We start from the raw sequence: 26,875 nt of genomic DNA, 5'->3' as shown, positions 1-26,875 counted from the left end.
TATCTTGAGTAATTTAAATGTTCTTTTCTTTCCAAGCTAAATTATGTACATTTGGCAGATCATTTTGCTTGTTTTAGCCTAAATTTAACCATATCTTATTTCAAAATAATTTAACTTGCAAATATCTTAAGCGTTAATATGATAAAACACTAAATTATCAAACTCAGCAAAAAAAGAAATGTCCTCACTGTGTTAAGTTTGCTGAAAATAAATGTGTAAATATTTGTATGAACATAAAATTCAACAACTGAGACAAACTGAACAAGTTCCACAGACGTGACGAACAGAAATTGAATGTGTCCCTGAACAAAGGGGGGAGGGTCAAAATCAAAAGTAGGTCAGTATCTGGTGTGGCCACCAGCTACATTAAGTACTTCAGTGCATCTCCCCCTCATGGACTGCACCAGATTTGCCAGTTCTTTCTGTGAGATGTTACCCCACTCTTCCACCAAGGCACCTGCAAGTTCCTGGACATTTCTGGGGGGAATGACCTTAGCCCTCACCCTCTGATCCAACAGGTCCCAGATGTGCTCAATGGAATTGAGATCAGGGCTCTTTGCTGGCCATGGCAGAACACTGACATTCCTGTCTTGCAGGAAATCACGAGCAGTATGGCTGGTGGCATTGTCATGCTGGAGGGTCATTTCAGGATGAAATGCAGGAAGGGTACCACATGAGGGAGGAGGATGCCTTCCCTGTAACGCACAGCGTTGATTGCCTGCAATGATAAGATCAGTCTGATGATGCTGTGACACACCGCCCCAGACCATGATTGACCCTCCACCTCCAAATCGATCCCGCTCCAGAGTACAGGCCTCGGTGTAAAGCTTATTACTTCGACGATAAACGCGAATCCGACCAGCACCCCTGGTGAGACAAAACCGCGACTCGTCAGTGAAGAGCACTTTTTGCCAGTACTGTCTGGTTCGGCGACGGTGGGTTTGTGCCCATAGGCGACGTTGTTGCCGGTGATGTCCGGTGAGGACCTGCCTTACTACAGGCCTACAAGCCCTCAGTCCAGACTCTCAGCCTATTGCGGGCAGTGTGAGCACTGATGGAGGGATTGTGCGTTCCTGGGGTAACTCGGGCAGTTGTTGCCATCCTGTACCTGTCCCGCAGGTGTGATGTTCAGATGTACCGATCCTGTGCAGGTGTTGTTAAACGTGGTCTGCCACTGCGAGGACGATCAGCTGTCCGTCCTGTCTCCCTGTAGTGATGTCTTTGGCGTCTCACAGTACGGACATTGCAATTTATTGCCCTGGCCACATCTGTAGTCCTCATGCCTCCTTGCAGCATGCCTAAGGCACGTTCACGCAGATGAGCAGGGACCCTGGGTATCTTTCTTTTGGTGTTTTTCAGAGTCAGTAGAAAGGCCCCTTTAGTGTCCTAAGTTTTCATAACTGTCACCTTAATTGCCTAGTGTCTTAACGACCGTTCCACAGGTGCATGTTCATGAATTGTTTATGGTTCATTGAACAAGCATGGGAAACAGTGTTTAAACCATTTACAATGAAGATATGAAGTCATCTGGATTTTTACAAATTCTTTGAAAGACAGTGTCCTGAAAAAGGGACGTTTCTTTTTTTGTTGAGTTTATTAAATTATATTTTTTATTAAGTAATTCATCAGTCATTAAGATATTTGGGCTTGCTTAGCTGCAAGTTCTATTATGTAAACTCAGAGAAATTTCATTTTTACATATTGTCCAGCAAGTGTTAAGGCCTTGATTGTTTTAATTTAAACCTTTAAATTATTCAAATATCTAATATAAATCTTAACTTTTGTTTGCTTTTATAGCACTCACTGTGTCAGGGCTAATTTTGCATTTCAGCATGTTTTTCTAGATTCAGAACCTAAAACAATATTTATCAAGCAAATGGTATTAGGTCTAGCACAGCAAATATTTTAATAGTTTAAGCATGTGTTGCAGAACAGTGATTCAAGTATTGACAAATGTATCTTAAGGGGGTTAGCCATTAGTGACCGGTGACAAGCTACTGACTGAGTTGACAATAGCTATTTGAAACAGACATATTTTTGCCTCCAAGTTCAATAAAAAAAAAAACATTTGTAAAATATGAAAAGTTATTCATTTAAAAATCCCCAATTAAAAACAAATGTTCTATTAGATATTTCAGCACTCTGACTGAGTTTGTTTTACAGATTTGAAAAATTGCATATTTTCTACTTTATTCAAGTGGTATACACAGTAGCAATATAGTTTCTCCTAAATTGCTTTATGACTCTAAAACCTAATTAAAATGAACATATTTGAACCATAGAATAAGTTATCTAAAGCCACAATTTTTTTGGGCATATCAGATTTAAATCTGTTTATCCTGAAGTCTGAACAGCCAAAAGCCACATGGAATCAGATATTTCAAGCCACATTTCAATAATTTAAAGGTGGTTGAAGTCATAAATCTGATTCCTGGGCATGCGGTGGTCAAATCTGATTTATTGCCCTGAAGTGGTTTTTAGATATTTGACATATCTTGTTACTTGCTAGGTACTCTGACTGCTTGACAAGAACATGACGTGGTAGCTAACTAGCTTGTTTACAAACAAATTAGTGAATGTACTACAACGCTGAACCGCTGCCTAGCTAGCTAGTTGACTACTGTGGCTAGCCAAAAAGGACTCGTTTTGAAAGTTGGCTTGTCTTATCCTTTGATGCTTCTACTAAGCTAACATATGTAATTGTTTTAAGATTGTCATACCATGGATCATAAAAATATTTGATAAAATATTGAATTTAGCCTTTACTACTATAGCTCATAGAATTGAGTAACACATTCATAAATGGCAAACTACCTCCATACTTCCATTTCATTTGTATGGGTTACCTTGTCTTGTTGCAATACCTGTAATCAGGAGATGGTATAGCTGACCTGCTCATTTCTGATTCATTTGGAATTTTTTAGGAGTCACAGTTTTGAGAAAAGTATTCCTTAATCAGAGGGCTATTGCAAGAAACTACATATATTTTCAACACTTTTGGGGGGAGTTAGACATTTTGATCCTATAGGACTGCGGTATTTCCTGGCACAGAGCCGGACAGGGAAATTAATAATACTGAAAATATTTTTTTAAATTACAAAAAAAAAAATTATATTGTAAAATTCACCTATAAAATAAAGTTTCCCTGCCAGACAAGGATTGTCCCCAACTTCCAAGAATCTTTGAACTAACCTGATTAAGCTTATCTACCAGCTTCTTATTAGAATCAGGTGTGCTTGATTAGGATTGGAGGGAACATTTACCATAAACAGGGTTGGAGAACCCTGCTTTAGAGAAGTAATTTGGTACGATGATGGTATCTGAGGGCCAGGACCCTGGACAGCACACAATACCGATGTTGCTGCTACCCTTCCTGTCATAATCAGCACCGTGGAGAGTGGTAGCTCACTGGTACTCAGGCAGTTTTGTTCACTGAGCTTGGATGTGTTTACACAGGCAGCCAAATTCTGATCTTTTCCCAATTATGGGCAAAATAGCTGATCTGATTGGTCAAAAGATCAAATGCAATGCAATTACTAAAGTGTTCATTTTGAATTGATGGGATGGCACCTTATCTAAGGTGAGTCCTGAATACTGCAACTAGCGAATGCATTGAGCTGTCACTAATAGCCCAGAGTATAGCTAGTTCAACATTTTGGACAGTTCAGTCCAGCTTTATTTGACCACTATACAGCCTATCATATCACATGGCCCAGTCTTGGAATCCCAGTTCTCCTAAGAATCAGTCAAATATGATTTAATATATTTGAATAGATAATGCTTAATCTAATTATCAAATAAAAATGTGTATTTGTATACAAGTTTGTTTTCGACAACTATGAAACATTGTTTGCGTAGGGGTCCTCTGCCAAATTGATCTTGAGTATTATAATTCATAACCATCTTGTCCAAAATAAATGAGACTACAAGTAAACACGTTAAAACTATGGATAAATAAACCTACCCCTACTAATATCATGCATTTCCTGTCTCAATAGCCAAAAATGGGTAGTGCCTTATTTCCAAGAAACTACAGAAAAAGAAAACTTTCATAGAAAAACAGAGGACAGTATTCTTAGTTAATTGTCCAAAAACAACTTAAACAATCAACCTGCAAACCTGAAATAAACATATTCCACCATCATATTAAACATCCATGTTTAGGTTATGATGTAGCAAACAACACACTACTGTATAGAGGACATCTGCCATTTGTATATGGCACACCACCTGGCAAAACAGTCTGGTAAAAGACAATAGAAAAACTTGCAACAAGAGAATAAACATATTTGTAAGAGAGTAGAAGTTTGGACAATGGTAATAGCTGACCTGTGTATATGACCCCTTATCTCAGTGATAATTTGATAAGTAAAATATAATTAACTGGTCCGGAACTGTATGAGAACACGTGTTGAGAGAGGATAGTGAACTTACAATCCGCAAACAAAGATCTAAGCAGCACAGGTAGGTGGCAGAATGCAAACATGTAGTTATATTGCAATAAATAAATAAATAAAAAATTCATTATATGTTTAGAATCTTCCTACATTGCTATGATATCTTTGAGAAAATTAGTCCTGGGTTTTGAATACTTGTGTCACTTTTTCTCTCTGTCCTCAGCAGAGTGACCTGAACATATTGTAGTTTGCTGTCCTGCATTATTCTGGGGGTGGCGGGTGTCTCTAAAGCTGTGTGGTGATGGAGTCCTCCTGCTCAGCCCCCCACTCTGAAGAGTCCAGCTCATCACATGGTCCTATCCAGCCCTCATACATGTCCTCACTAGAGCCCAAGAGGACAGCCTGGGAGCTGGAGGCCCTGATGCCGGAAGCACAGTGCAGGGGCGGTAGGGAGAGGCCCGGGGGCGGCAGAGAGAGGCTCGGAGGCTGTAGGAGCAGGCTGTCACTCCCGTTAGCCTGCTGGGGTGAACCCTGGGGTGGGGCCTGGGTAGGGGCTTGGGCCTGCGGTAGCTCTTTCAGGTTCACTCCCAGCCGGTCCAGGTGGAACTGGCTGCGTGTAACCTGGGGATTGGGGGCGATATGGACGTCCGGCCAGGTTGTGGGCTGATGAAGTAGGTCATCTGAGATGCTGTAGGTGGGCTGGTGCATGCAGGGAGGAGGGGCCCTGTGCTCTGGGACGTGTCCGTTCATGCGGGAGAAGAGCAGACCCAGCCGCCTGATGGAGTCTCTCTTGGACTTGGAGAAGCGCTGCAGCTGGCCACCACTGCGGCTGAACACAGCAAAGGAAGGGGAGGAGGAGGAGAACCGCAGCCCGTTGCACTTTGGTTTGTTGTCCACTGGCCCCTCCACCCCTGACATGGACTTAAAGAGGGCAGAGACACTGAACCCAGAGTCCTTGCTCTTCCTCTCAGCGGTTGACATGCTGAAGGACACCCCCTTGGCCCCTTGGTCCCTGGACTGACCCTGTCCGGCCCCTCCCTCCCCCTCATTGTTGGCCTCGTCCTGCTGAGTGGCCTCACTGCTGGATGAATAGGTTCTCCGCGGGGGCTTCCTGTTCCCCAGCAGATCCAACACCTCATAGCGGAAACTGGAGATGTCCTGCTTCAGCTCCTACAGATCAGTTAAGACGGGGATAGAGAGGATGGACAGATCAGTTAAGACGGGGATAAGGATGGACAGATCAGTTAAGAGGGGGATAGAGAGGATGGACAGATCAGTTAAGAGGGGGATAGAGAGGATGGACAGATCAGTTAAGACGGGGATAGAGAGGATGGACAGATCAGTTAAGACGGGGATAGAGAGGATGGACAGAGAGGATGGACAGATCAGTTAAGAGGGGGATAGAGAGGATGGACAGATCAGTTAAGAGGGGGATAGAGAGGATGGACAGACCAGTTAAGAGGGGGATAGAGAGGATGGACAGACCAGTTAAGAGGGGGATAGAGAGGATGGACAGATCAGTTAAGAGGGGGATAGAGAGGATGGACAGACCAGTTAAGAGGGGGATAGAGAGGATGGACAGATCAGTTAAGACGGGGATAGAGAGGATGGACAGACCAGTTAAGACGTGGATAGAGAGGATGGACAGATCAGTTAAGAGGGGGATAGAGAGGATGGACAGACCAGTTAAGACGGGGATAGAGAGGATGGACAGACCAGTTAAGAGGGGGATAGAGAGGATGGACAGACCAGTTAAGAGGGGGATAGAGAGGATGGACAGACCAGTTAAGAGGGGGATAGAGAGGATGGACAGACCAGTTAAGAGGGGGATAGAGAGGATGGACAGATCAGTTAAGACGGGGATAGAGAGGATGGACAGAGAGGATGGACAGACCAGTTAAGAGGGGGATAGAGAGGATGGACAGATCAGTTAAGAGGGGGATAGAGAGGATGGACAGATCAGTTAAGAGGGGGATAGAGAGGATGGACAGAGAGGATGGACAGACCAGTTAAGAGGGGGATAGAGAGGATGGACAGATCAGTTAAGACGGGGATAGAGAGGATGGACAGAGAGGATGGACAGATCAGTTAAGAGGGGTATAGAGAGGATGGACAGACCAGTTAAGAGGGGGATAGAGAGGATGGACAGATCAGTTAAGACGGGGATAGAGAGGATGGACAGATCAGTTAAGACGGGGATAGAGAGGATGGACAGATCAGTTAAGAGGGGGATAGAGAGGATGGACAGATCAGTTAAGACGGGGATAGAGAGGATGGACAGAGAGGATGGACAGATCAGTTAAGACGGGGATAGAGAGGATGGACAGATCAGTTAAGAGGGGGATAGAGAGGATGGACAGACCAGTTAAGACGGGGATAGAGAGGATGGACAGATCAGTTAAGAGGGGGATAGAGAGGATGGACAGAGAGGATGGACAGACCAGTTAAGAGGGGGATAGAGAGGATGGACAGATCAGTTAAGAGGGGGATAGAGAGGATGGACAGATCAGTTAAGACTGGGATAGAGAGGATGGACAGAGAGGATGGACAGACCAGTTAAGAGGGGGATAGAGAGGATGGACAGAGAGGATGGACAGACCAGTTAAGAGGGGGATAGAGAGGATGGACAGATCAGTTAAGAGGGGGATAGAGATGATGGACAGAGAGGATGGACAGACCAGTTAAGAGGGGGATAGAGAGGATGGACAGATCAGTTAAGAGGGGGATAGAGAGGATGGACAGAGAGGATGGACAGACCAGTTAAGAGGGGGATAGAGAGGATGGACAGATCAGTTAAGAGGGGGATAGAGAGGATGGACAGACCAGTTAAGAGGGGGATAGAGAGGATGGACAGACCAGTTAAGAGGGAGATAGAGAGGATGGACAGACCAGTTAAGAGGGGGATAGAGAGGATGGACAGACCAGTTAAGACGGGGATAGAGAGGATGGACAGACCAGTTAAGAGGGGGATAGGGGATGTAGAGATCCACAATGAGGGACAGTTAGATATTGTTCTATGACTATGGTATAGAGGCACATTTTGTGGATTAATGTTTAAATACGAGACTTCTGAGAAACCTACCTTAAAATTCTCCTCAGTCAGTCCCTCGTCTGTCTTAGCACTGCGGATCATGGCTGCTACATGCCTCTTCACCAGGTTCCTGATCACCTCCTGCACATAGAGACAGTCACATTACATACCCTACTACTACATTATATAATGAATGATAGGCATATTTAACAAACGAGCATCTTTTAAGCTTGTAAGCTGTTTTTCTAGACTTGTACCTCCCTAAGGAGGAAATGATCTGAGATGTGGGGCTCTTCCTTCCTTACATGCACACATTTGCATTTTGGGTTTAACAAGGAAAATCTGTTTAGGCATATTCATGACATATGTATTAGCTTGAGGTGAAAATCTGGACGGGCATAACTTTGCATTCATTTGCATGTTAAGGAGACAAATTACCAATCAAACCGAACTCTTTCTTTTACAGATGGATTATTTTGTGAATAAACTCCATGACATTTTTTGTGGATATTTATATATTTTGTATATTTAATCTAACAATCTACACTATGGAAGGGTAAGAAACACGCATAACCCTCAACTCAACACATGCACCAAGGGCTGCCTCAGAGCACCCCTTTCTCTGATAGGCTCTGCCCTATTGCCCAATCTCATTCATTTGGAGCGGCAGCTGTATTCCTTGATAAAGTACGGTCATTGGACAGCGCAGGCTCCAGTCAAAGCATTTGAGTCTGGCTTAGTCTACTTGGTATTAGAAATCCGCAGGGGACAGCAGCACAAGGCCCTGGCTGCGGGAAGGGAAGGAGCGGAGGGCCGACAAAGGTGGGGCTAATTGCAATTACTGAGGCGAGGACAGACTGATAAGAAAATTAACATACTGTATGTCTGGGATAAAAATCTGACCTGCCGCCAAGCTCAACAGCACCATGACGATGATACATCCAGTAAACCAAGGACACCTGTCACCCCCTGCTGCATGGTCAACAGTGTAATATATTCTGTCCCCCCCCTGCTGCATGGTCAACAGTGTAATATATTCTGTCCCCCCCCTGCTGCACGGTCAACAGTGTAATATATTCTGTCCCCCCCTGATGCACGGTCAACAGTGTAATATATTCTGTCCCCTCTCCCTGCTGCACAGTCAACAGTGTAATATATTCTGTCCCCCCTCCCTGCTGCATGGTCAACAGTGTAATATATTCTGCCCCCCCCCTGCTGCACGGTCAACATTGTAATATATTCTGTCCCCCCCGCTACACAGTCAACAGTGTAATATATTCTGTCCCCCCCCTGCTGCACGGTCAACATTGTAATATATTCTGTCCCCCCCGCTACACAGTCAACAGTGTAATATATTCTGTCCCCTCTCCCTGCTGCACAGTCAACAGTGTAATATATTCTATCCCCCCCTGCTGCATGGTCAACAGTGTAATATATTCTGTCCCCCCTCCCTGCTGCACAGTCAACAGTGTAATATATTCTATCCCCACCTGCTGCATGGTCAACAGTGTAATATATTCTGTCCCCCTCCCTGCTGCATGGTCAACAGTGTAATATATTCTGTCCCCCTCCCTGCTGCATGGTCAACAGTGTAATATATTCTGTCCCCCCTCCCTGCTGCATGGTCAACAGTGTAATATATTCTGTCCCCCTCCCTGCTGCGTGGTCAACAGTGTAATATATTCTGTCCCCCTCCCTGCTGCATGGTCAACAGTGTAATATATTCTGTCCCCCCCCTGCTGCATGGTCAACAGTGTAATATATTCTGTCCCCCCCCTGCTGCACGGTCAACAGTGTAATATATTCTGTCCCCTCTCCCTGCTGCACAGTCAACAGTGTAATATATTCTGTCCCCCCTCCCTGCTGCATGGTCAACAGTGTAATATATTCTGTCCCCCCCCTGCAGCACGGTCAACATTGTAATATATTCTGTCCCCCCCGCTACACAGTCAACAGTGTAATATATTCTGTCCCCCCCCTGCTGCACGGTCAACATTGTAATATATTCTGTCCCCCCCGCTACACAGTCAACAGTGTAATATATTCTGTCCCCTCTCCCTGCTGCACAGTCAACAGTGTAATATATTCTATCCCCCCCTGCTGCATGGTCAACAGTGTAATATATTCTGTCCCCCCTCCCTGCTGCACAGTCAACAGTGTAATATATTCTATCCCCCCCTGCTGCATGGTCAACAGTGTAATATATTCTGTCCCCCCTCCCTGCTGCACAGTCAACAGTGTAATATATTCTATCCCCACCTGCTGCATGGTCAACAGTGTAATATATTCTGTCCCCCCTCCCTGCTGCATGGTCAACAGTGTAATATATTCTGTCCCCCTCCCTGCTGCATGGTCAACAGTGTAATATATTCTGTCCCCCCTCCCTGCTGCATGGTCAACAGTGTAATATATTCTGTCCCCCTCCCTGCTGCGTGGTCAACAGTGTAATATATTCTGTCCCCCTCCCTGCTGCATGGTCAACAGTGTAATATATTCTGTCCCCCCCCTGCTGCATGGTCAACAGTGTAATATATTCTGTCCCCCCCCTGCTGCACGGTCAACAGTGTAATATATTCTGTCCCCTCTCCCTGCTGCACAGTCAACAGTGTAATATATTCTGTCCCCCCTCCCTGCTGCATGGTCAACAGTGTAATATATTCTGTCCCCCCCCTGCAGCACGGTCAACATTGTAATATATTCTGTCCCCCCCGCTACACAGTCAACAGTGTAATATATTCTGTCCCCCCCCTGCTGCACGGTCAACATTGTAATATATTCTGTCCCCCCCGCTACACAGTCAACAGTGTAATATATTCTGTCCCCTCTCCCTGCTGCACAGTCAACAGTGTAATATATTCTATCCCCCCCTGCTGCATGGTCAACAGTGTAATATATTCTGTCCCCCCTCCCTGCTGCACAGTCAACAGTGTAATATATTCTATCCCCACCTGCTGCATGGTCAACAGTGTAATATATTCTATCCCCCCCTGCTGCATGGTCAACAGTGTAATATATTCTGTCCCCTCTCCCTGCTGCACAGTCAACAGTGTAATATATTCTGTCCCCCCTCCCTGCTGCATGGTCAACAGTGTAATATATTCTGCCCCCCCCCCTGCTGCACGGTCAACATTGTAATATATTCTGTCCCCCCCGCTACACAGTCAACAGTGTAATATATTCTGTCCCCCCCCTGCTGCACGGTCAACATTGTAATATATTCTGTCCCCCCCGCTACACAGTCAACAGTGTAATATATTCTGTCCCCTCTCCCTGCTGCACAGTCAACAGTGTAATATATTCTATCCCCCCCTGCTGCATGGTCAACAGTGTAATATATTCTGTCCCCCCTCCCTGCTGCACAGTCAACAGTGTAATATATTCTATCCCCACCTGCTGCATGGTCAACAGTGTAATATATTCTGTCCCCCCTCCCTGCTGCATGGTCAACAGTGTAATATATTCTGTCCCCCTCCCTGCTCCATGGTCAACAGTGTAATATATTCTGTCCCCCCTCCCTGCTGCATGGTCAACAGTGTAATATATTCTGTCCCCCTCCCTGCTGCGTGGTCAACAGTGTAATATATTCTGTCCCCCTCCCTGCTGCATGGTCAACAGTGTAATATATTCTGTCCCCCCCCTGCTGCACGGTCAACATTGTAATATATTCTGTCCCCCCCGCTACACAGTCAACAGTGTAATATATTCTGTCCCCTCTCCCTGCTGCACAGTCAACAGTGTAATATATTCTATCCCCCCCTGCTGCATGGTCAACAGTGTAATATATTCTGTCCCCCCTCCCTGCTGCACAGTCAACAGTGTAATATATTCTATCCCCACCTGCTGCATGGTCAACAGTGTAATATATTCTGTCCCCCCTCCCTGCTGCATGGTCAACAGTGTAATATATTCTGTCCCCCTCCCTGCTGCATGGTCAACAGTGTAATATATTCTGTCCCCCCTCCCTGCTGCATGGTCAACAGTGTAATATATTCTGTCCCCCTCCCTGCTGCGTGGTCAACAGTGTAATATATTCTGTCCCCCTCCCTGCTGCATGGTCAACAGTGTAATATATTCTGTCCCCCCCTGCTGCATGGTCAACAGTGTAATATATTCTGTCCCCCCCCTGCTGCACGGTCAACAGTGTAATATATTCTGTCCCCCCCCTGATGCACGGTCAACAGTGTAATATATTCTGTCCCCTCTCCCTGCTGCACAGTCAACAGTGTAATATATTCTGTACCCCCTCCCTGCTGCATGGTCAACAGTGTAATATATTCTGTCCCCCCCCTGCAGCACGGTCAACATTGTAATATATTCTGTCCCCCCCGCTACACAGTCAACAGTGTAATATATTCTGTCCCCCTCCTGCTGCACGGTCAACATTGTAATATATTCTGTCCCCCCCGCTACACAGTCAACAGTGTAATATATTCTGTCCCCTCTCCCTGCTGCACAGTCAACAGTGTAATATATTCTATCCCCCCCTGCTGCATGGTCAACAGTGTAATATATTCTGTCCCCCCTCCCTGCTGCATGGTCAACAGTGTAATATATTCTGTCCCCCTCCCTGCTGCATGGTCAACAGTGTAATATATTCTGTCCCCCCTCCCTGCTGCAGGGTCAACAGTGTAATATATTCTGTCCCCCTCCCTGCTGCGTGGTCAACAGTGTAATATATTCTGCCCCCCCCCCTGCTGCACGGTCAACATTGTAATATATTCTGTCCCCCCCGCTACACAGTCAACAGTGTAATATATTCTGTCCCCCCCCTGCTGCACGGTCAACATTGTAATATATTCTGTCCCCCCCGCTACACAGTCAACAGTGTAATATATTCTGTCCCCTCTCCCTGCTGCACAGTCAACAGTGTAATATATTCTATCCCCCCCTGCTGCATGGTCAACAGTGTAATATATTCTGTCCCCCCTCCCTGCTGCACAGTCAACAGTGTAATATATTCTATCCCCACCTGCTGCATGGTCAACAGTGTAATATATTCTGTCCCCCCTCCCTGCTGCATGGTCAACAGTGTAATATATTCTGTCCCCCTCCCTGCTGCATGGTCAACAGTGTAATATATTCTGTCCCCCCTCCCTGCTGCATGGTCAACAGTGTAATATATTCTGTCCCCCTCCCTGCTGCGTGGTCAACAGTGTAATATATTCTGTCCCCCTCCCTGCTGCATGGTCAACAGTGTAATATATTCTGTCCCCCCCCTGCTGCATGGTCAACAGTGTAATATATTCTGTCCCCCCCCTGCTGCACGGTCAACAGTGTAATATATTCTGTCCCCTCTCCCTGCTGCACAGTCAACAGTGTAATATATTCTGTCCCCCCTCCCTGCTGCATGGTCAACAGTGTAATATATTCTGTCCCCCCCCTGCAGCACGGTCAACATTGTAATATATTCTGTCCCCCCCGCTACACAGTCAACAGTGTAATATATTCTGTCCCCCCCCTGCTGCACGGTCAACATTGTAATATATTCTGTCCCCCCCGCTACACAGTCAACAGTGTAATATATTCTGTCCCCTCTCCCTGCTGCACAGTCAACAGTGTAATATATTCTATCCCCCCCTGCTGCATGGTCAACAGTGTAATATATTCTGTCCCCCCTCCCTGCTGCACAGTCAACAGTGTAATATATTCTATCCCCACCTGCTGCATGGTCAACAGTGTAATATATTCTATCCCCCCCTGCTGCATGGTCAACAGTGTAATATATTCTGTCCCCTCTCCCTGCTGCACAGTCAACAGTGTAATATATTCTGTCCCCCCTCCCTGCTGCATGGTCAACAGTGTAATATATTCTGCCCCCCCCCCCTGCTGCACGGTCAACATTGTAATATATTCTGTCCCCCCCGCTACACAGTCAACAGTGTAATATATTCTGTCCCCCCCCTGCTGCACGGTCAACATTGTAATATATTCTGTCCCCCCCGCTACACAGTCAACAGTGTAATATATTCTGTCCCCTCTCCCTGCTGCACAGTCAACAGTGTAATATATTCTATCCCCCCCTGCTGCATGGTCAACAGTGTAATATATTCTGTCCCCCCTCCCTGCTGCACAGTCAACAGTGTAATATATTCTATCCCCACCTGCTGCATGGTCAACAGTGTAATATATTCTGTCCCCCCTCCCTGCTGCATGGTCAACAGTGTAATATATTCTGTCCCCCTCCCTGCTCCATGGTCAACAGTGTAATATATTCTGTCCCCCCTCCCTGCTGCATGGTCAACAGTGTAATATATTCTGTCCCCCTCCCTGCTGCGTGGTCAACAGTGTAATATATTCTGTCCCCCTCCCTGCTGCATGGTCAACAGTGTAATATATTCTGTCCCCCCCCTGCTGCACGGTCAACATTGTAATATATTCTGTCCCCCCCGCTACACAGTCAACAGTGTAATATATTCTGTCCCCTCTCCCTGCTGCACAGTCAACAGTGTAATATATTCTATCCCCCCCTGCTGCATGGTCAACAGTGTAATATATTCTGTCCCCCCTCCCTGCTGCACAGTCAACAGTGTAATATATTCTATCCCCACCTGCTGCATGGTCAACAGTGTAATATATTCTGTCCCCCCTCCCTGCTGCATGGTCAACAGTGTAATATATTCTGTCCCCCTCCCTGCTGCATGGTCAACAGTGTAATATATTCTGTCCCCCCTCCCTGCTGCTATGGTCAACAGTGTAATATATTCTGTCCCCCTCCCTGCTGCGTGGTCAACAGTGTAATATATTCTGTCCCCCTCCCTGCTGCATGGTCAACAGTGTAATATATTCTGTCCCCCCCTGCTGCATGGTCAACAGTGTAATATATTCTGTCCCCCCCCTGCTGCACGGTCAACAGTGTAATATATTCTGTCCCCCCCCTGATGCACGGTCAACAGTGTAATATATTCTGTCCCCTCTCCCTGCTGCACAGTCAACAGTGTAATATATTCTGTACCCCCTCCCTGCTGCATGGTCAACAGTGTAATATATTCTGTCCCCCCCCTGCAGCACGGTCAACATTGTAATATATTCTGTCCCCCCCGCTACACAGTCAACAGTGTAATATATTCTGTCCCCCTCCTGCTGCACGGTCAACATTGTAATATATTCTGTCCCCCCCGCTACACAGTCAACAGTGTAATATATTCTGTCCCCTCTCCCTGCTGCACAGTCAACAGTGTAATACATTCTATCCCCCCCTGCTGCATGGTCAACAGTGTAATATATTCTGTCCCCCCTCCCTGCTGCATGGTCAACAGTGTAATATATTCTGTCCCCCTCCCTGCTGCATGGTCAACAGTGTAATATATTCTGTCCCCCCTCCCTGCTGCATGGTCAACAGTGTAATATATTCTGTCCCCCTCCCTGCTGCGTGGTCAACAGTGTAATATATTCTGTCCCCCTCCCTGCTGCATGGTCAACAGTGTAATATATTCTGTCCCCCCCTGCTGCATGGTCAACAGTGTAATATATTCTGTCCCCCCCTGCTGCACAGTCAACAGTGTAATATATTATGTCCCCCCCCGCTGCACGGTCAACAGTGTAATATATTCTGTCCCCCTCCCTGCTCCACGGTCAACAGTGTAATATATTCTGTCCCCCCCTGCTGCATGGTCAACAGTGTAATATATTCTGTCTCCCCCTGCTGCATGGTCAACAGTGTAATATATTCTGTCCCCCTCCCTGCTGCATGGTCAACAGTGTAATATATTCTGTCCCCCCCTGCTGCACAGTCAACAGTGTAATATATTATGTCCCCCCCCGCTGCACGGTCAACAGTGTAATATATTCTGCCCCCCCCCTGCTGCATGGTCAACAGTGTAATATATTCTGTCCCCCTCCCTGCTGCACAGTCAACAGTGTAATATATTATGTCCCCCCCCGCTGCACAGTCAACAGTGTAATATATTCTGCCCCCCCCCCCCCCCCTGCTGCATGGTCAACAGTGTAATATATTCTGTCCCCAACTCTCCTGCACGGTCAACAGTGTAATATATTCTGTCCCCAACTCTGCTACACAGTCAACAGTGTAATATATTATCCCCCCCCCCCCCCTCTGCCGCATGGTCAACAGTGTAATATATTCTGTCCCCCCTCCCTGCTGCATGGTCAACAGTGTAATATATTCTGTCCCCCTCCCTGCTGCATGGTCAACAGTGTAATATATTCTGTCCCCCCCCTGCTGCATGGTCAACAGTGTAATATATTCTGTCCCCCCCTGCTGCGTGGTCAACAGTGTAATATATTCTGTCCCCCCTCCCTGCTGCATGGTCAACAGTGTAATATATTCTGTCCCCCTCCCTGCTGCATGGTCAACAGTGTAATATATTCTGTCCCCCCCCTGCTGCATGGTCAACAGTGTAATATATTCTGTCCCTCCCTGCTGCATGGTCAACAGTGTAATATATTCTGTCCCCCCCTGCTGCACGGTCAACAGTGTAATATATTCTGTCTCCAACTCTGCTGCACGATCAACAGTGTAATATATTCTGTTCACCCCCTGCTGCATGGTCAACAGTGTAATATATTCTGTCCCCCCCTGCTGCACGGTCAACAGTGTAATATATTCTGTCTCCAACTCTGCTGCACGATCAACAGTGTAATATATTCTGTTCACCCCCTGATGCATGGTCAACAGTGTAATATATTCTGTCTCCAACTCTGCTGTACGGTCAACAGATTAGTAATATATTCTGTCTCCCACTCTGATACACGTTCAACAGTGTAATAGATTCTGTGTCCCACTCTGCTACACGTTCAACAGTGTAATAGATTCTGTGTCCCACTCTGCTACATGTTCAACAGTGTAATAGATTCTGTCTCCCACTCTGATACACGTTCAACAGTGTAATAGATTCTGTGTCCCACTCTGCTACACGTTCAACAGTGTAATAGATTCTGTGTCCCACTCTGCTACATGTTCAACAGTGTAATAGATTCTGTCTCCCACTCTGATACATGTTCAACAGTGTAATATATTCTGTCTCCAACTCTGCTACATGTTCAACAGTGTAATATATTCTGTCTCCCACTCTGCTACACGTTCAACAGTGTAATAGATTCTGTGTCCCACTCTGCTGCATGTTCAACAGTGTAATAGATTCTGTGTCCCACTCTGCTACATGGTCAACAGTGTAATAGATTCTGTCTCCCACTCTGCTACACGTTCAACAGTGTAATAGATTCTGTGTCCCACTCTGCTACATGGTCAACAGTGTAATAGATTCTGTGTCCCACTCTGCTACACGGTCAACAGTGTAATAGATTCTGTGTCCCACTCTGATACATGTTCAACAGTGTAATAGATTCTGTGTCCCACTCTGATACACGTTCAACAGTGTAATAGATTCTGTGTCCCACTCTGCTACATGTTCAACAGTGTAATAGATTCTGTCTCCCACTCTGATACACGTTCAACAGTTTAATATATTCTGTGTCCCACTCTGCTACATGTTCAACAGTGTAATAGATTCTGTGTCCCACTCTGCTACACGTTCAACAGTGTAATAGATTCTGTCTCCCACTCTGCTACACGTTCAACAGTGTAATAGATTCTGTGTCCCACTCTGCTACATGTTCAACAGTGTAATAGATTCTGTGTCCCACTCTGCTACACGTTCAACAGTGTAATATATTCTGTCTCCCACTCTGCTACACGTTCAACAGTGTAATAGATTCTGTGTCCCACTCTGCTACATGTTCAACAGTGTAATAGATTCTGTGTCCCACTCTGCTACACGTTCAACAGTGTAATAGATTCTGTCTCCCACTCTGCTACACGTTCAACAGTGTAATGTATTCTGTCTCCCACTCTGCTACATGTTCAACAGTGTAATAGATTCTGTGTCCCACTCTGCTACACGTTCAACAGTGTAATATATTCTGTCTCCCACTCTGCTACACGTTCAACAGTGTAATAGATTCTGTGTCCCACTCTGCTACATGTTCAACAGTGTAATATATTCTGTGTCCCACTCTGCTACACGTTCAACAGTGTAATAGATTCTGTGTCCCACTCTGCTACATGTTCAACAGTGTAATATATTCTGTCTCCCACTCTGCTACACGTTCAACAGTGTAATAGATTCTGTCTCCCACTCTGATACACGTTCAACAGTGTAATAGATTCTGTCTCCCACTCTGCTACATGTTCAACAGTGTAATAGATTCTGTCTCCCACTCTGCTACATGTTCAACAGTGTAATAGATTCTGTCTCCCACTCTGCTACATGTTCAACAGTGTAATATATTCTGTCTCCCACTCTGCTACACGTTCAACAGTGTAATAGATTCTGTCTCCCACTCTGATACACGTTCAACAGTGTAATAGATTCTGTCTCCCACTCTGCTACATGTTCAACAGTGTAATAGATTCTGTCTCCCACTCTGCTACACGTTCAACAGTGTAATAGATTCTGTCTCCCACTCTGCTACATGTTCAACAGTGTAATAGATTCTGTCTCCCACTCTGCTACACGTTCAACAGTGTAATAGATTCTGTCTCCCACTCTGCTACATGTTCAACAGTGTAATAGATTCTGTCTCCCACTCTGCTACATGTTCAACAGTGTAATAGATTCTGTCTCCCACTCTGCTACACGTTCAACAGTGTAATAGATTCTGTCTCCCACTCTGCTACATGTTCAACAGTGTAATAGATTCTGTCTCCCACTCTGCTACATGTTCAACAGTGTAATAGATTCTGTCTCCCACTCTGCTACATGTTCAACAGTGTAATAGATTCTGTGTCCCACTCTGCTACACGTTCAACAGTGTAATAGATTCTGTGTCCCACTCTGCTACACGTTCAACAGTGTAATAGATTCTGTGTCCCACTCTGCTACATGTTCAACAGTGTAATAGATTCTGTCTCCCACTCTGCTACACGTTCAACAGTGTAATAGATTCTGTCTCCCACTCTGCTACATGTTCAACAGTGTAATAGATTCTGTCTCCCACTCTGCTACACGTTCAACAGTGTAATAGATTCTGTCTCCCACTCTGCTACACGTTCAACAGTGTAATAGATTCTGTCTCCCACTCTGCTACATGTTCAACAGTGTAATAGATTCTGTGTCCCACTCTGCTACATGTTCAACAGTGTAATAGATTCTGTCTCCCACTCTGCTACACGTTCAACAGTGTAATAGATTCTGTCTCCCACTCTGCTACATGTTCAACAGTGTAATAGATTCTGTCTCCCACTCTGCTACATGTTCAACAGTGTAATAGATTCTGTCTCCCACTCTGCTACATGTTCAACAGTGTAATAGATTCTGTGTCCCACTCTGCTACATGTTCAACAGTGTAATAGATTCTGTGTCCCACTCTGCTACATGTTCAACAGTGTAATAGATTCTGTCTCCCACTCTGCTACATGTTCAACAGTGTAATAGATTCTGTGTCCCACTCTGCTACATGTTCAACAGTGTAATAGATTCTGTGTCCCACTCTGCTACATGTTCAACAGTGTAATAGATTCTGTCTCCCACTCTGCTACATGTTCAACAGTGTAATAGTATTCTGTCTCCCACTCTGCTACATGTTCAACAGTGTAATAGATTCTGTGTCCCACTCTGCTACACGTTCAACAGTGTAATATATTCTGTCTCCCACTCTGCTACACGTTCAACAGTGTAATAGATTCTGTGTCCCACTCTGCTACATGTTCAACAGTGTAATATATTCTGTGTCCCACTCTGCTACACGTTCAACAGTGTAATAGATTCTGTGTCCCACTCTGCTACATGTTCAACAGTGTAATATATTCTGTCTCCCACTCTGCTACACGTTCAACAGTGTAATAGATTCTGTCTCCCACTCTGATACACGTTCAACAGTGTAATAGATTCTGTCTCCCACTCTGCTACATGTTCAACAGTGTAATAGATTCTGTCTCCCACTCTGCTACATGTTCAACAGTGTAATAGATTCTGTCTCCCACTCTGCTACATGTTCAACAGTGTAATAGATTCTGTCTCCCACTCTGCTACACGTTCAACAGTGTAATAGATTCTGTCTCCCACTCTGATACACGTTCAACAGTGTAATAGATTCTGTCTCCCACTCTGCTACATGTTCAACAGTGTAATAGATTCTGTCTCCCACTCTGCTACACGTTCAACAGTGTAATAGATTCTGTCTCCCACTCTGCTACATGTTCAACAGTGTAATAGATTCTGTCTCCCACTCTGCTACACGTTCAACAGTGTAATAGATTCTGTCTCCCACTCTGCTACATGTTCAACAGTGTAATAGATTCTGTCTCCCACTCTGCTACATGTTCAACAGTGTAATAGATTCTGTCTCCCACTCTGCTACACGTTCAACAGTGTAATAGATTCTGTCTCCCACTCTGCTACATGTTCAACAGTGTAATAGATTCTGTCTCCCACTCTGCTACATGTTCAACAGTGTAATAGATTCTGTCTCCCACTCTGCTACATGTTCAACAGTGTAATAGATTCTGTGTCCCACTCTGCTACACGTTCAACAGTGTAATAGATTCTGTGTCCCACTCTGCTACACGTTCAACAGTGTAATAGATTCTGTGTCCCACTCTGCTACATGTTCAACAGTGTAATAGATTCTGTCTCCCACTCTGCTACACGTTCAACAGTGTAATAGATTCTGTCTCCCACTCTGCTACATGTTCAACAGTGTAATAGATTCTGTCTCCCACTCTGCTACACGTTCAACAGTGTAATAGATTCTGTCTCCCACTCTGCTACACGTTCAACAGTGTAATAGATTCTGTCTCCCACTCTGCTACATGTTCAACAGTGTAATAGATTCTGTGTCCCACTCTGCTACATGTTCAACAGTGTAATAGATTCTGTCTCCCACTCTGCTACACGTTCAACAGTGTAATAGATTCTGTCTCCCACTCTGCTACACGTTCAACAGTGTAATAGATTCTGTCTCCCACTCTGCTACATGTTCAACAGTGTAATAGATTCTGTCTCCCACTCTGCTACATGTTCAACAGTGTAATAGATTCTGTCTCCCACTCTGCTACATGTTCAACAGTGTAATAGATTCTGTCTCCCACTCTGCTACATGTTCAACAGTGTAATAGATTCTGTCTCCCACTCTGCTACATGTTCAACAGTGTAATAGATTCTGTCTCCCACTCTGCTACATGTTCAACAGTGTAATAGATTCTGTCTCCCACTCTGCTACATGTTCAACAGTGTAATAGATTCTGTCTCCCACTCTGCTACATGTTCAACAGTGTAATAGATTCTGTCTCCCACTCTGCTACATGTTCAACAGTGTAATAGATTCTGTCTCCCACTCTGCTACATGTTCAACAGTGTAATAGATTCTGTCTCCCACTCTGCTACATGTTCAACAGTGTAATAGATTCTGTCTCCCACTCTGCTACATGTTCAACAGTGTAATAGATTCTGTCTCCCACTCTGCTACATGTTCAACAGTGTAATAGATTCTGTGTCCCACTCTGCTACATGTTCAACAGTGTAATAGATTCTGTGTCCCACTCTGCTACATGTTCAACAGTGTAATAGATTCTGTCTCCCACTCTGCTACATGTTCAACAGTGTAATAGATTCTGTGTCCCACTCTGCTACACGTTCAACAGTGTAATATATTCTGTCTCCCACTCTGATACATGTTCAACAGTGTAATAGATTCTGTCTCCCACTCTGATACATGTTCAACAGTGTAATAGATTCTGTCTCCCACTCTGATACATGGTCAACAGTGTAATAGATTCTGTGTCCCACTCTGCTACATGTTCAACAGTGTAATAGATTCTGTGTCCCACTCTGCTACATGTTCAACAGTGTAATAGATTCTGTGTCCCACTCTGCTACATGGTCAACAGTGTAATAGATTCTGTGTCCCACTCTGCTACATGTTCAACAGTGTAATAGATTCTGTGTCCCACTCTGCTACATGTTCAACAGTGTAATAGATTCTGTGTCCCACTCTGCTACATGTTCAACAGTGTAATAGATTCTGTCTCCCACTCTGCTACATGTTCAACAGTGTAATAGATTCTGTGTCCCACTCTGCTACATGTTCAACAGTGTAATAGATTCTGTGTCCCACTCTGCTACATGGTCAACAGTGTAATAGATTCTGTGTCCCACTCTGCTACATGTTCAACAGTGTAATAGATTCTGTGTCCCACTCTGCTACATGTTCAACAGTGTAATAGATTCTGTGTCCCACTCTGCTACATGTTCAACAGTGTAATAGATTCTGTCTCCCACTCTGATACATGGTCAACAGTGTAATAGATTCTGTGTCCCACTCTGATACATGTTCAACAGTGTAATAGATTCTGTCTCCCACTCTGATACATGTTCAACAGTGTAATAGATTCTGTGTCCCACTCTGCTACACGTTCAACAGTGTAATATATTCTGTCTCCCACTCTGCTACACGTTCAACAGTGTAATAGATTCTGTCTCCCACTCTGCTACATGTTCAACAGTGTAATAGATTCTGTCTCCCACTCTGCTACATGTTCAACAGTGTAATAGATTCTGTCTCCCACTCTGCTACATGTTCAACAGTGTAATATATTCTGTCTCCCACTCTGCTACATGTTCAACAGTGTAATATATTCTGTCTCCCACTCTGCTACATGTTCAACAGTGTAATAGATTCTGTCTCCCACTCTGCTACATGTTCAACAGTGTAATAGATTCTGTCTCCCACTCTGCTACATGTTCAACAGTGTAATAGATTCTGTCTCCCACTCTGCTACATGTTCAACAGTGTAATAGATTCTGTCTCCCACTCTGCTACATGTTCAACAGTGTAATAGATTCTGTCTCCCACTCTGCTACATGTTCAACAGTGTAATAGATTCTGTCTCCCACTCTGCTACATGTTCAACAGTGTAATAGATTCTGTCTCCCACTCTGCTACATGTTCAACAGTGTAATAGATTCTGTCTCCCACTCTGCTACATGTTCAACAGTGTAATAGATTCTGTGTCCCACTCTGCTACATGTTCAACAGTGTAATAGATTCTGTGTCCCACTCTGATACATGTTCAACAGTGTAATAGATTCTGTCTCCCACTCTGCTACATGTTCAACAGTGTAATAGATTCTGTGTCCCACTCTGCTACACGTTCAACAGTGTAATATATTCTGTCTCCCACTCTGATACATGTTCAACAGTGTAATAGATTCTGTCTCCCACTCTGATACATGTTCAACAGTGTAATAGATTCTGTCTCCCACTCTGATACATGTTCAACAGTGTAATAGATTCTGTCTCCCACTCTGATACATGGTCAACAGTGTAATAGATTCTGTGTCCCACTCTGCTACATGTTCAACAGTGTAATAGATTCTGTGTCCCACTCTGCTACATGTTCAACAGTGTAATAGATTCTGTGTCCCACTCTGCTACATGGTCAACAGTGTAATAGATTCTGTGTCCCACTCTGCTACATGTTCAACAGTGTAATAGATTCTGTGTCCCACTCTGCTACATGTTCAACAGTGTAATAGATTCTGTGTCCCACTCTGCTACATGTTCAACAGTGTAATAGATTCTGTCTCCCACTCTGCTACACGTTCAACAGTGTAATAGATTCTGTCTCCCACTCTGCTACATGTTCAACAGTGTAATAGATTCTGTCTCCCACTCTGCTACACGTTCAACAGTGTAATAGATTCTGTCTCCCACTCTGCTACACGTTCAACAGTGTAATAGATTCTGTCTCCCACTCTGCTACATGTTCAACAGTGTAATAGATTCTGTCTCCCACTCTGCTACATGTTCAACAGTGTAATAGATTCTGTCTCCCACTCTGCTACATGTTCAACAGTGTAATATATTCTGTCTCCCACTCTGCTACATGTTCAACAGTGTAATATATTCTGTCTCCCACTCTGCTACATGTTCAACAGTGTAATAGATTCTGTCTCCCACTCTGCTACATGTTCAACAGTGTAATAGATTCTGTCTCCCACTCTGCTACATGTTCAACAGTGTAATAGATTCTGTCTCCCACTCTGCTACATGTTCAACAGTGTAATAGATTCTGTCTCCCACTCTGCTACATGTTCAACAGTGTAATAGATTCTGTCTCCCACTCTGCTACATGTTCAACAGTGTAATAGATTCTGTCTCCCACTCTGCTACATGTTCAACAGTGTAATAGATTCTGTCTCCCACTCTGCTACATGTTCAACAGTGTAATAGATTCTGTGTCCCACTCTGCTACATGTTCAACAGTGTAATAGATTCTGTGTCCCACTCTGATACATGTTCAACAGTGTAATAGATTCTGTCTCCCACTCTGCTACATGTTCAACAGTGTAATAGATTCTGTGTCCCACTCTGCTACACGTTCAACAGTGTAATATATTCTGTCTCCCACTCTGATACACGTTCAACAGTGTAATAGATTCTGTCTCCCACTCTGATACATGTTCAACAGTGTAATAGATTCTGTCTCCCACTCTGATACATGTTCAACAGTGTAATAGATTCTGTCTCCCACTCTGATACATGGTCAACAGTGTAATAGATTCTGTGTCCCACTCTGCTACATGTTCAACAGTGTAATAGATTCTGTGTCCCACTCTGCTACATGTTCAACAGTGTAATAGATTCTGTGTCCCACTCTGCTACATGGTCAACAGTGTAATAGATTCTGTGTCCCACTCTGCTACATGTTCAACAGTGTAATAGATTCTGTGTCCCACTCTGCTACATGTTCAACAGTGTAATAGATTCTGTGTCCCACTCTGCTACATGTTCAACAGTGTAATAGATTCTGTCTCCCACTCTGCTACATGTTCAACAGTGTAATAGATTCTGTGTCCCACTCTGCTACATGTTCAACAGTGTAATAGATTCTGTGTCCCACTCTGCTACATGGTCAACAGTGTAATAGATTCTGTGTCCCACTCTGCTACATGTTCAACAGTGTAATAGATTCTGTGTCCCACTCTGCTACACGTTCAACAGTGTAATATATTCTGTCTCCCACTCTGATACATGTTCAACAGTGTAATAGATTCTGTCTCCCACTCTGATACATGTTCAACAGTGTAATAGATTCTGTCTCCCACTCTGATACATGTTCAACAGTGTAATAGATTCTGTCTCCCACTCTGATACATGGTCAACAGTGTAATAGATTCTGTGTCCCACTCTGCTACATGTTCAACAGTGTAATAGATTCTGTGTCCCACTCTGCTACATGTTCAACAGTGTAATAGATTCTGTGTCCCACTCTGCTACATGGTCAACAGTGTAATAGATTCTGTGTCCCACTCTGCTACATGTTCAACAGTGTAATAGATTCTGTGTCCCACTCTGCTACATGTTCAACAGTGTAATAGATTCTGTGTCCCACTCTGCTACATGTTCAACAGTGTAATAGATTCTGTCTCCCACTCTGCTACATGTTCAACAGTGTAATAGATTCTGTGTCCCACTCTGCTACATGTTCAACAGTGTAATAGATTCTGTGTCCCACTCTGCTACATGGTCAACAGTGTAATAGATTCTGTGTCCCACTCTGCTACATGTTCAACAGTGTAATAGATTCTGTGTCCCACTCTGCTACATGTTCAACAGTGTAATAGATTCTGTGTCCCACTCTGCTACATGTTCAACAGTGTAATAGATTCTGTCTCCCACTCTGATACATGGTCAACAGTGTAATAGATTCTGTGTCCCACTCTGATACATGTTCAACAGTGTAATAGATTCTGTCTCCCACTCTGATACACGTTCAACAGTGTAATAGATTCTGTGTCCCACTCTGCTACACGTTCAACAGTGTAATATATTCTGTCTCCCACTCTGCTACACGTTCAACAGTGTAATAGATTCTGTGTCCCACTCTGCTACATGTTCAACAGTGTAATATATTCTGTGTCCCACTCTGCTACACGTTCAACAGTGTAATAGATTCTGTGTCCCACTCTGCTACATGTTCAACAGTGTAATATATTCTGTCTCCCACTCTGCTACACGTTCAACAGTGTAATAGATTCTGTCTCCCACTCTGATACACGTTCAACAGTGTAATAGATTCTGTCTCCCACTCTGCTACATGTTCAACAGTGTAATAGATTCTGTCTCCCACTCTGCTACATGTTCAACAGTGTAATAGATTCTGTCTCCCACTCTGCTACATGTTCAACAGTGTAATATATTCTGTCTCCCACTCTGCTACACGTTCAACAGTGTAATAGATTCTGTCTCCCACTCTGATACACGTTCAACAGTGTAATAGATTCTGTCTCCCACTCTGCTACATGTTCAACAGTGTAATAGATTCTGTCTCCCACTCTGCTACACGTTCAACAGTGTAATAGATTCTGTCTCCCACTCTGCTACATGTTCAACAGTGTAATAGATTCTGTCTCCCACTCTGCTACACGTTCAACAGTGTAATAGATTCTGTCTCCCACTCTGCTACATGTTCAACAGTGTAATAGATTCTGTCTCCCACTCTGCTACATGTTCAACAGTGTAATAGATTCTGTCTCCCACTCTGCTACACGTTCAACAGTGTAATAGATTCTGTCTCCCACTCTGCTACATGTTCAACAGTGTAATAGATTCTGTCTCCCACTCTGCTACATGTTCAACAGTGTAATAGATTCTGTCTCCCACTCTGCTACATGTTCAACAGTGTAATAGATTCTGTGTCCCACTCTGCTACACGTTCAACAGTGTAATAGATTCTGTGTCCCACTCTGCTACACGTTCAACAGTGTAATAGATTCTGTGTCCCACTCTGCTACATGTTCAACAGTGTAATAGATTCTGTCTCCCACTCTGCTACATGTTCAACAGTGTAATAGATTCTGTGTCCCACTCTGCTACACGTTCAACAGTGTAATAGATTCTGTGTCCCACTCTGCTACACGTTCAACAGTGTAATAGATTCTGTGTCCCACTCTGCTACATGTTCAACAGTGTAATAGATTCTGTCTCCCACTCTGCTACACGTTCAACAGTGTAATAGATTCTGTCTCCCACTCTGCTACATGTTCAACAGTGTAATAGATTCTGTCTCCCACTCTGCTACATGTTCAACAGTGTAATAGATTCTGTCTCCCACTCTGCTACACGTTCAACAGTGTAATAGATTCTGTCTCCCACTCTGCTACACGTTCAACAGTGTAATAGATTCTGTCTCCCACTCTGCTACATGTTCAACAGTGTAATAGATTCTGTGTCCCACTCTGCTACATGTTCAACAGTGTAATAGATTCTGTCTCCCACTCTGCTACACGTTCAACAGTGTAATAGATTCTGTCTCCCACTCTGCTACACGTTCAACAGTGTAATAGATTCTGTCTCCCACTCTGCTACATGTTCAACAGTGTAATAGATTCTGTCTCCCACTCTGCTACATGTTCAACAGTGTAATAGATTCTGTCTCCCACTCTGCTACATGTTCAACAGTGTAATAGATTCTGTCTCCCACTCT

The 26,875-nt window shown here is 44.4% G+C and overlaps 1 protein-coding gene across 2 annotated transcripts in view; it reads right to left on the bottom strand.

Moving 5' to 3' along the window:
- Positions 1 to 1,887: 1,887 nt before the first annotated feature.
- Positions 1,888 to 26,875, bottom strand: part of LOC139552701 (short transient receptor potential channel 5-like) — a 98,096-nt gene continuing 73,108 nt past the window's right edge. For both annotated transcript variants that reach the window (XM_071364693.1, XM_071364694.1), the window contains 2 exons: positions 7,480 to 7,569; positions 1,888 to 5,567 (listed from right to left, as the gene is read on the bottom strand). In XM_071364693.1, the coding sequence (XP_071220794.1) occupies positions 4,683 to 5,567; positions 7,480 to 7,569 (975 nt within the window). In that variant the 3' untranslated portion in view covers positions 1,888 to 4,682. The remainder of the gene's footprint in view (positions 5,568 to 7,479; positions 7,570 to 26,875) is intronic.

The sequence above is a fragment of the Salvelinus alpinus genome, chromosome 24, assembly GCF_045679555.1.
Source record: "Salvelinus alpinus chromosome 24, SLU_Salpinus.1, whole genome shotgun sequence".
In the NCBI taxonomy this organism is placed as follows: domain Eukaryota; kingdom Metazoa; phylum Chordata; class Actinopteri; order Salmoniformes; family Salmonidae; genus Salvelinus; species Salvelinus alpinus.
Note: the sequence above shows the minus strand (reverse complement) of the source record. Positions and strands in the feature narration are given on the sequence as shown.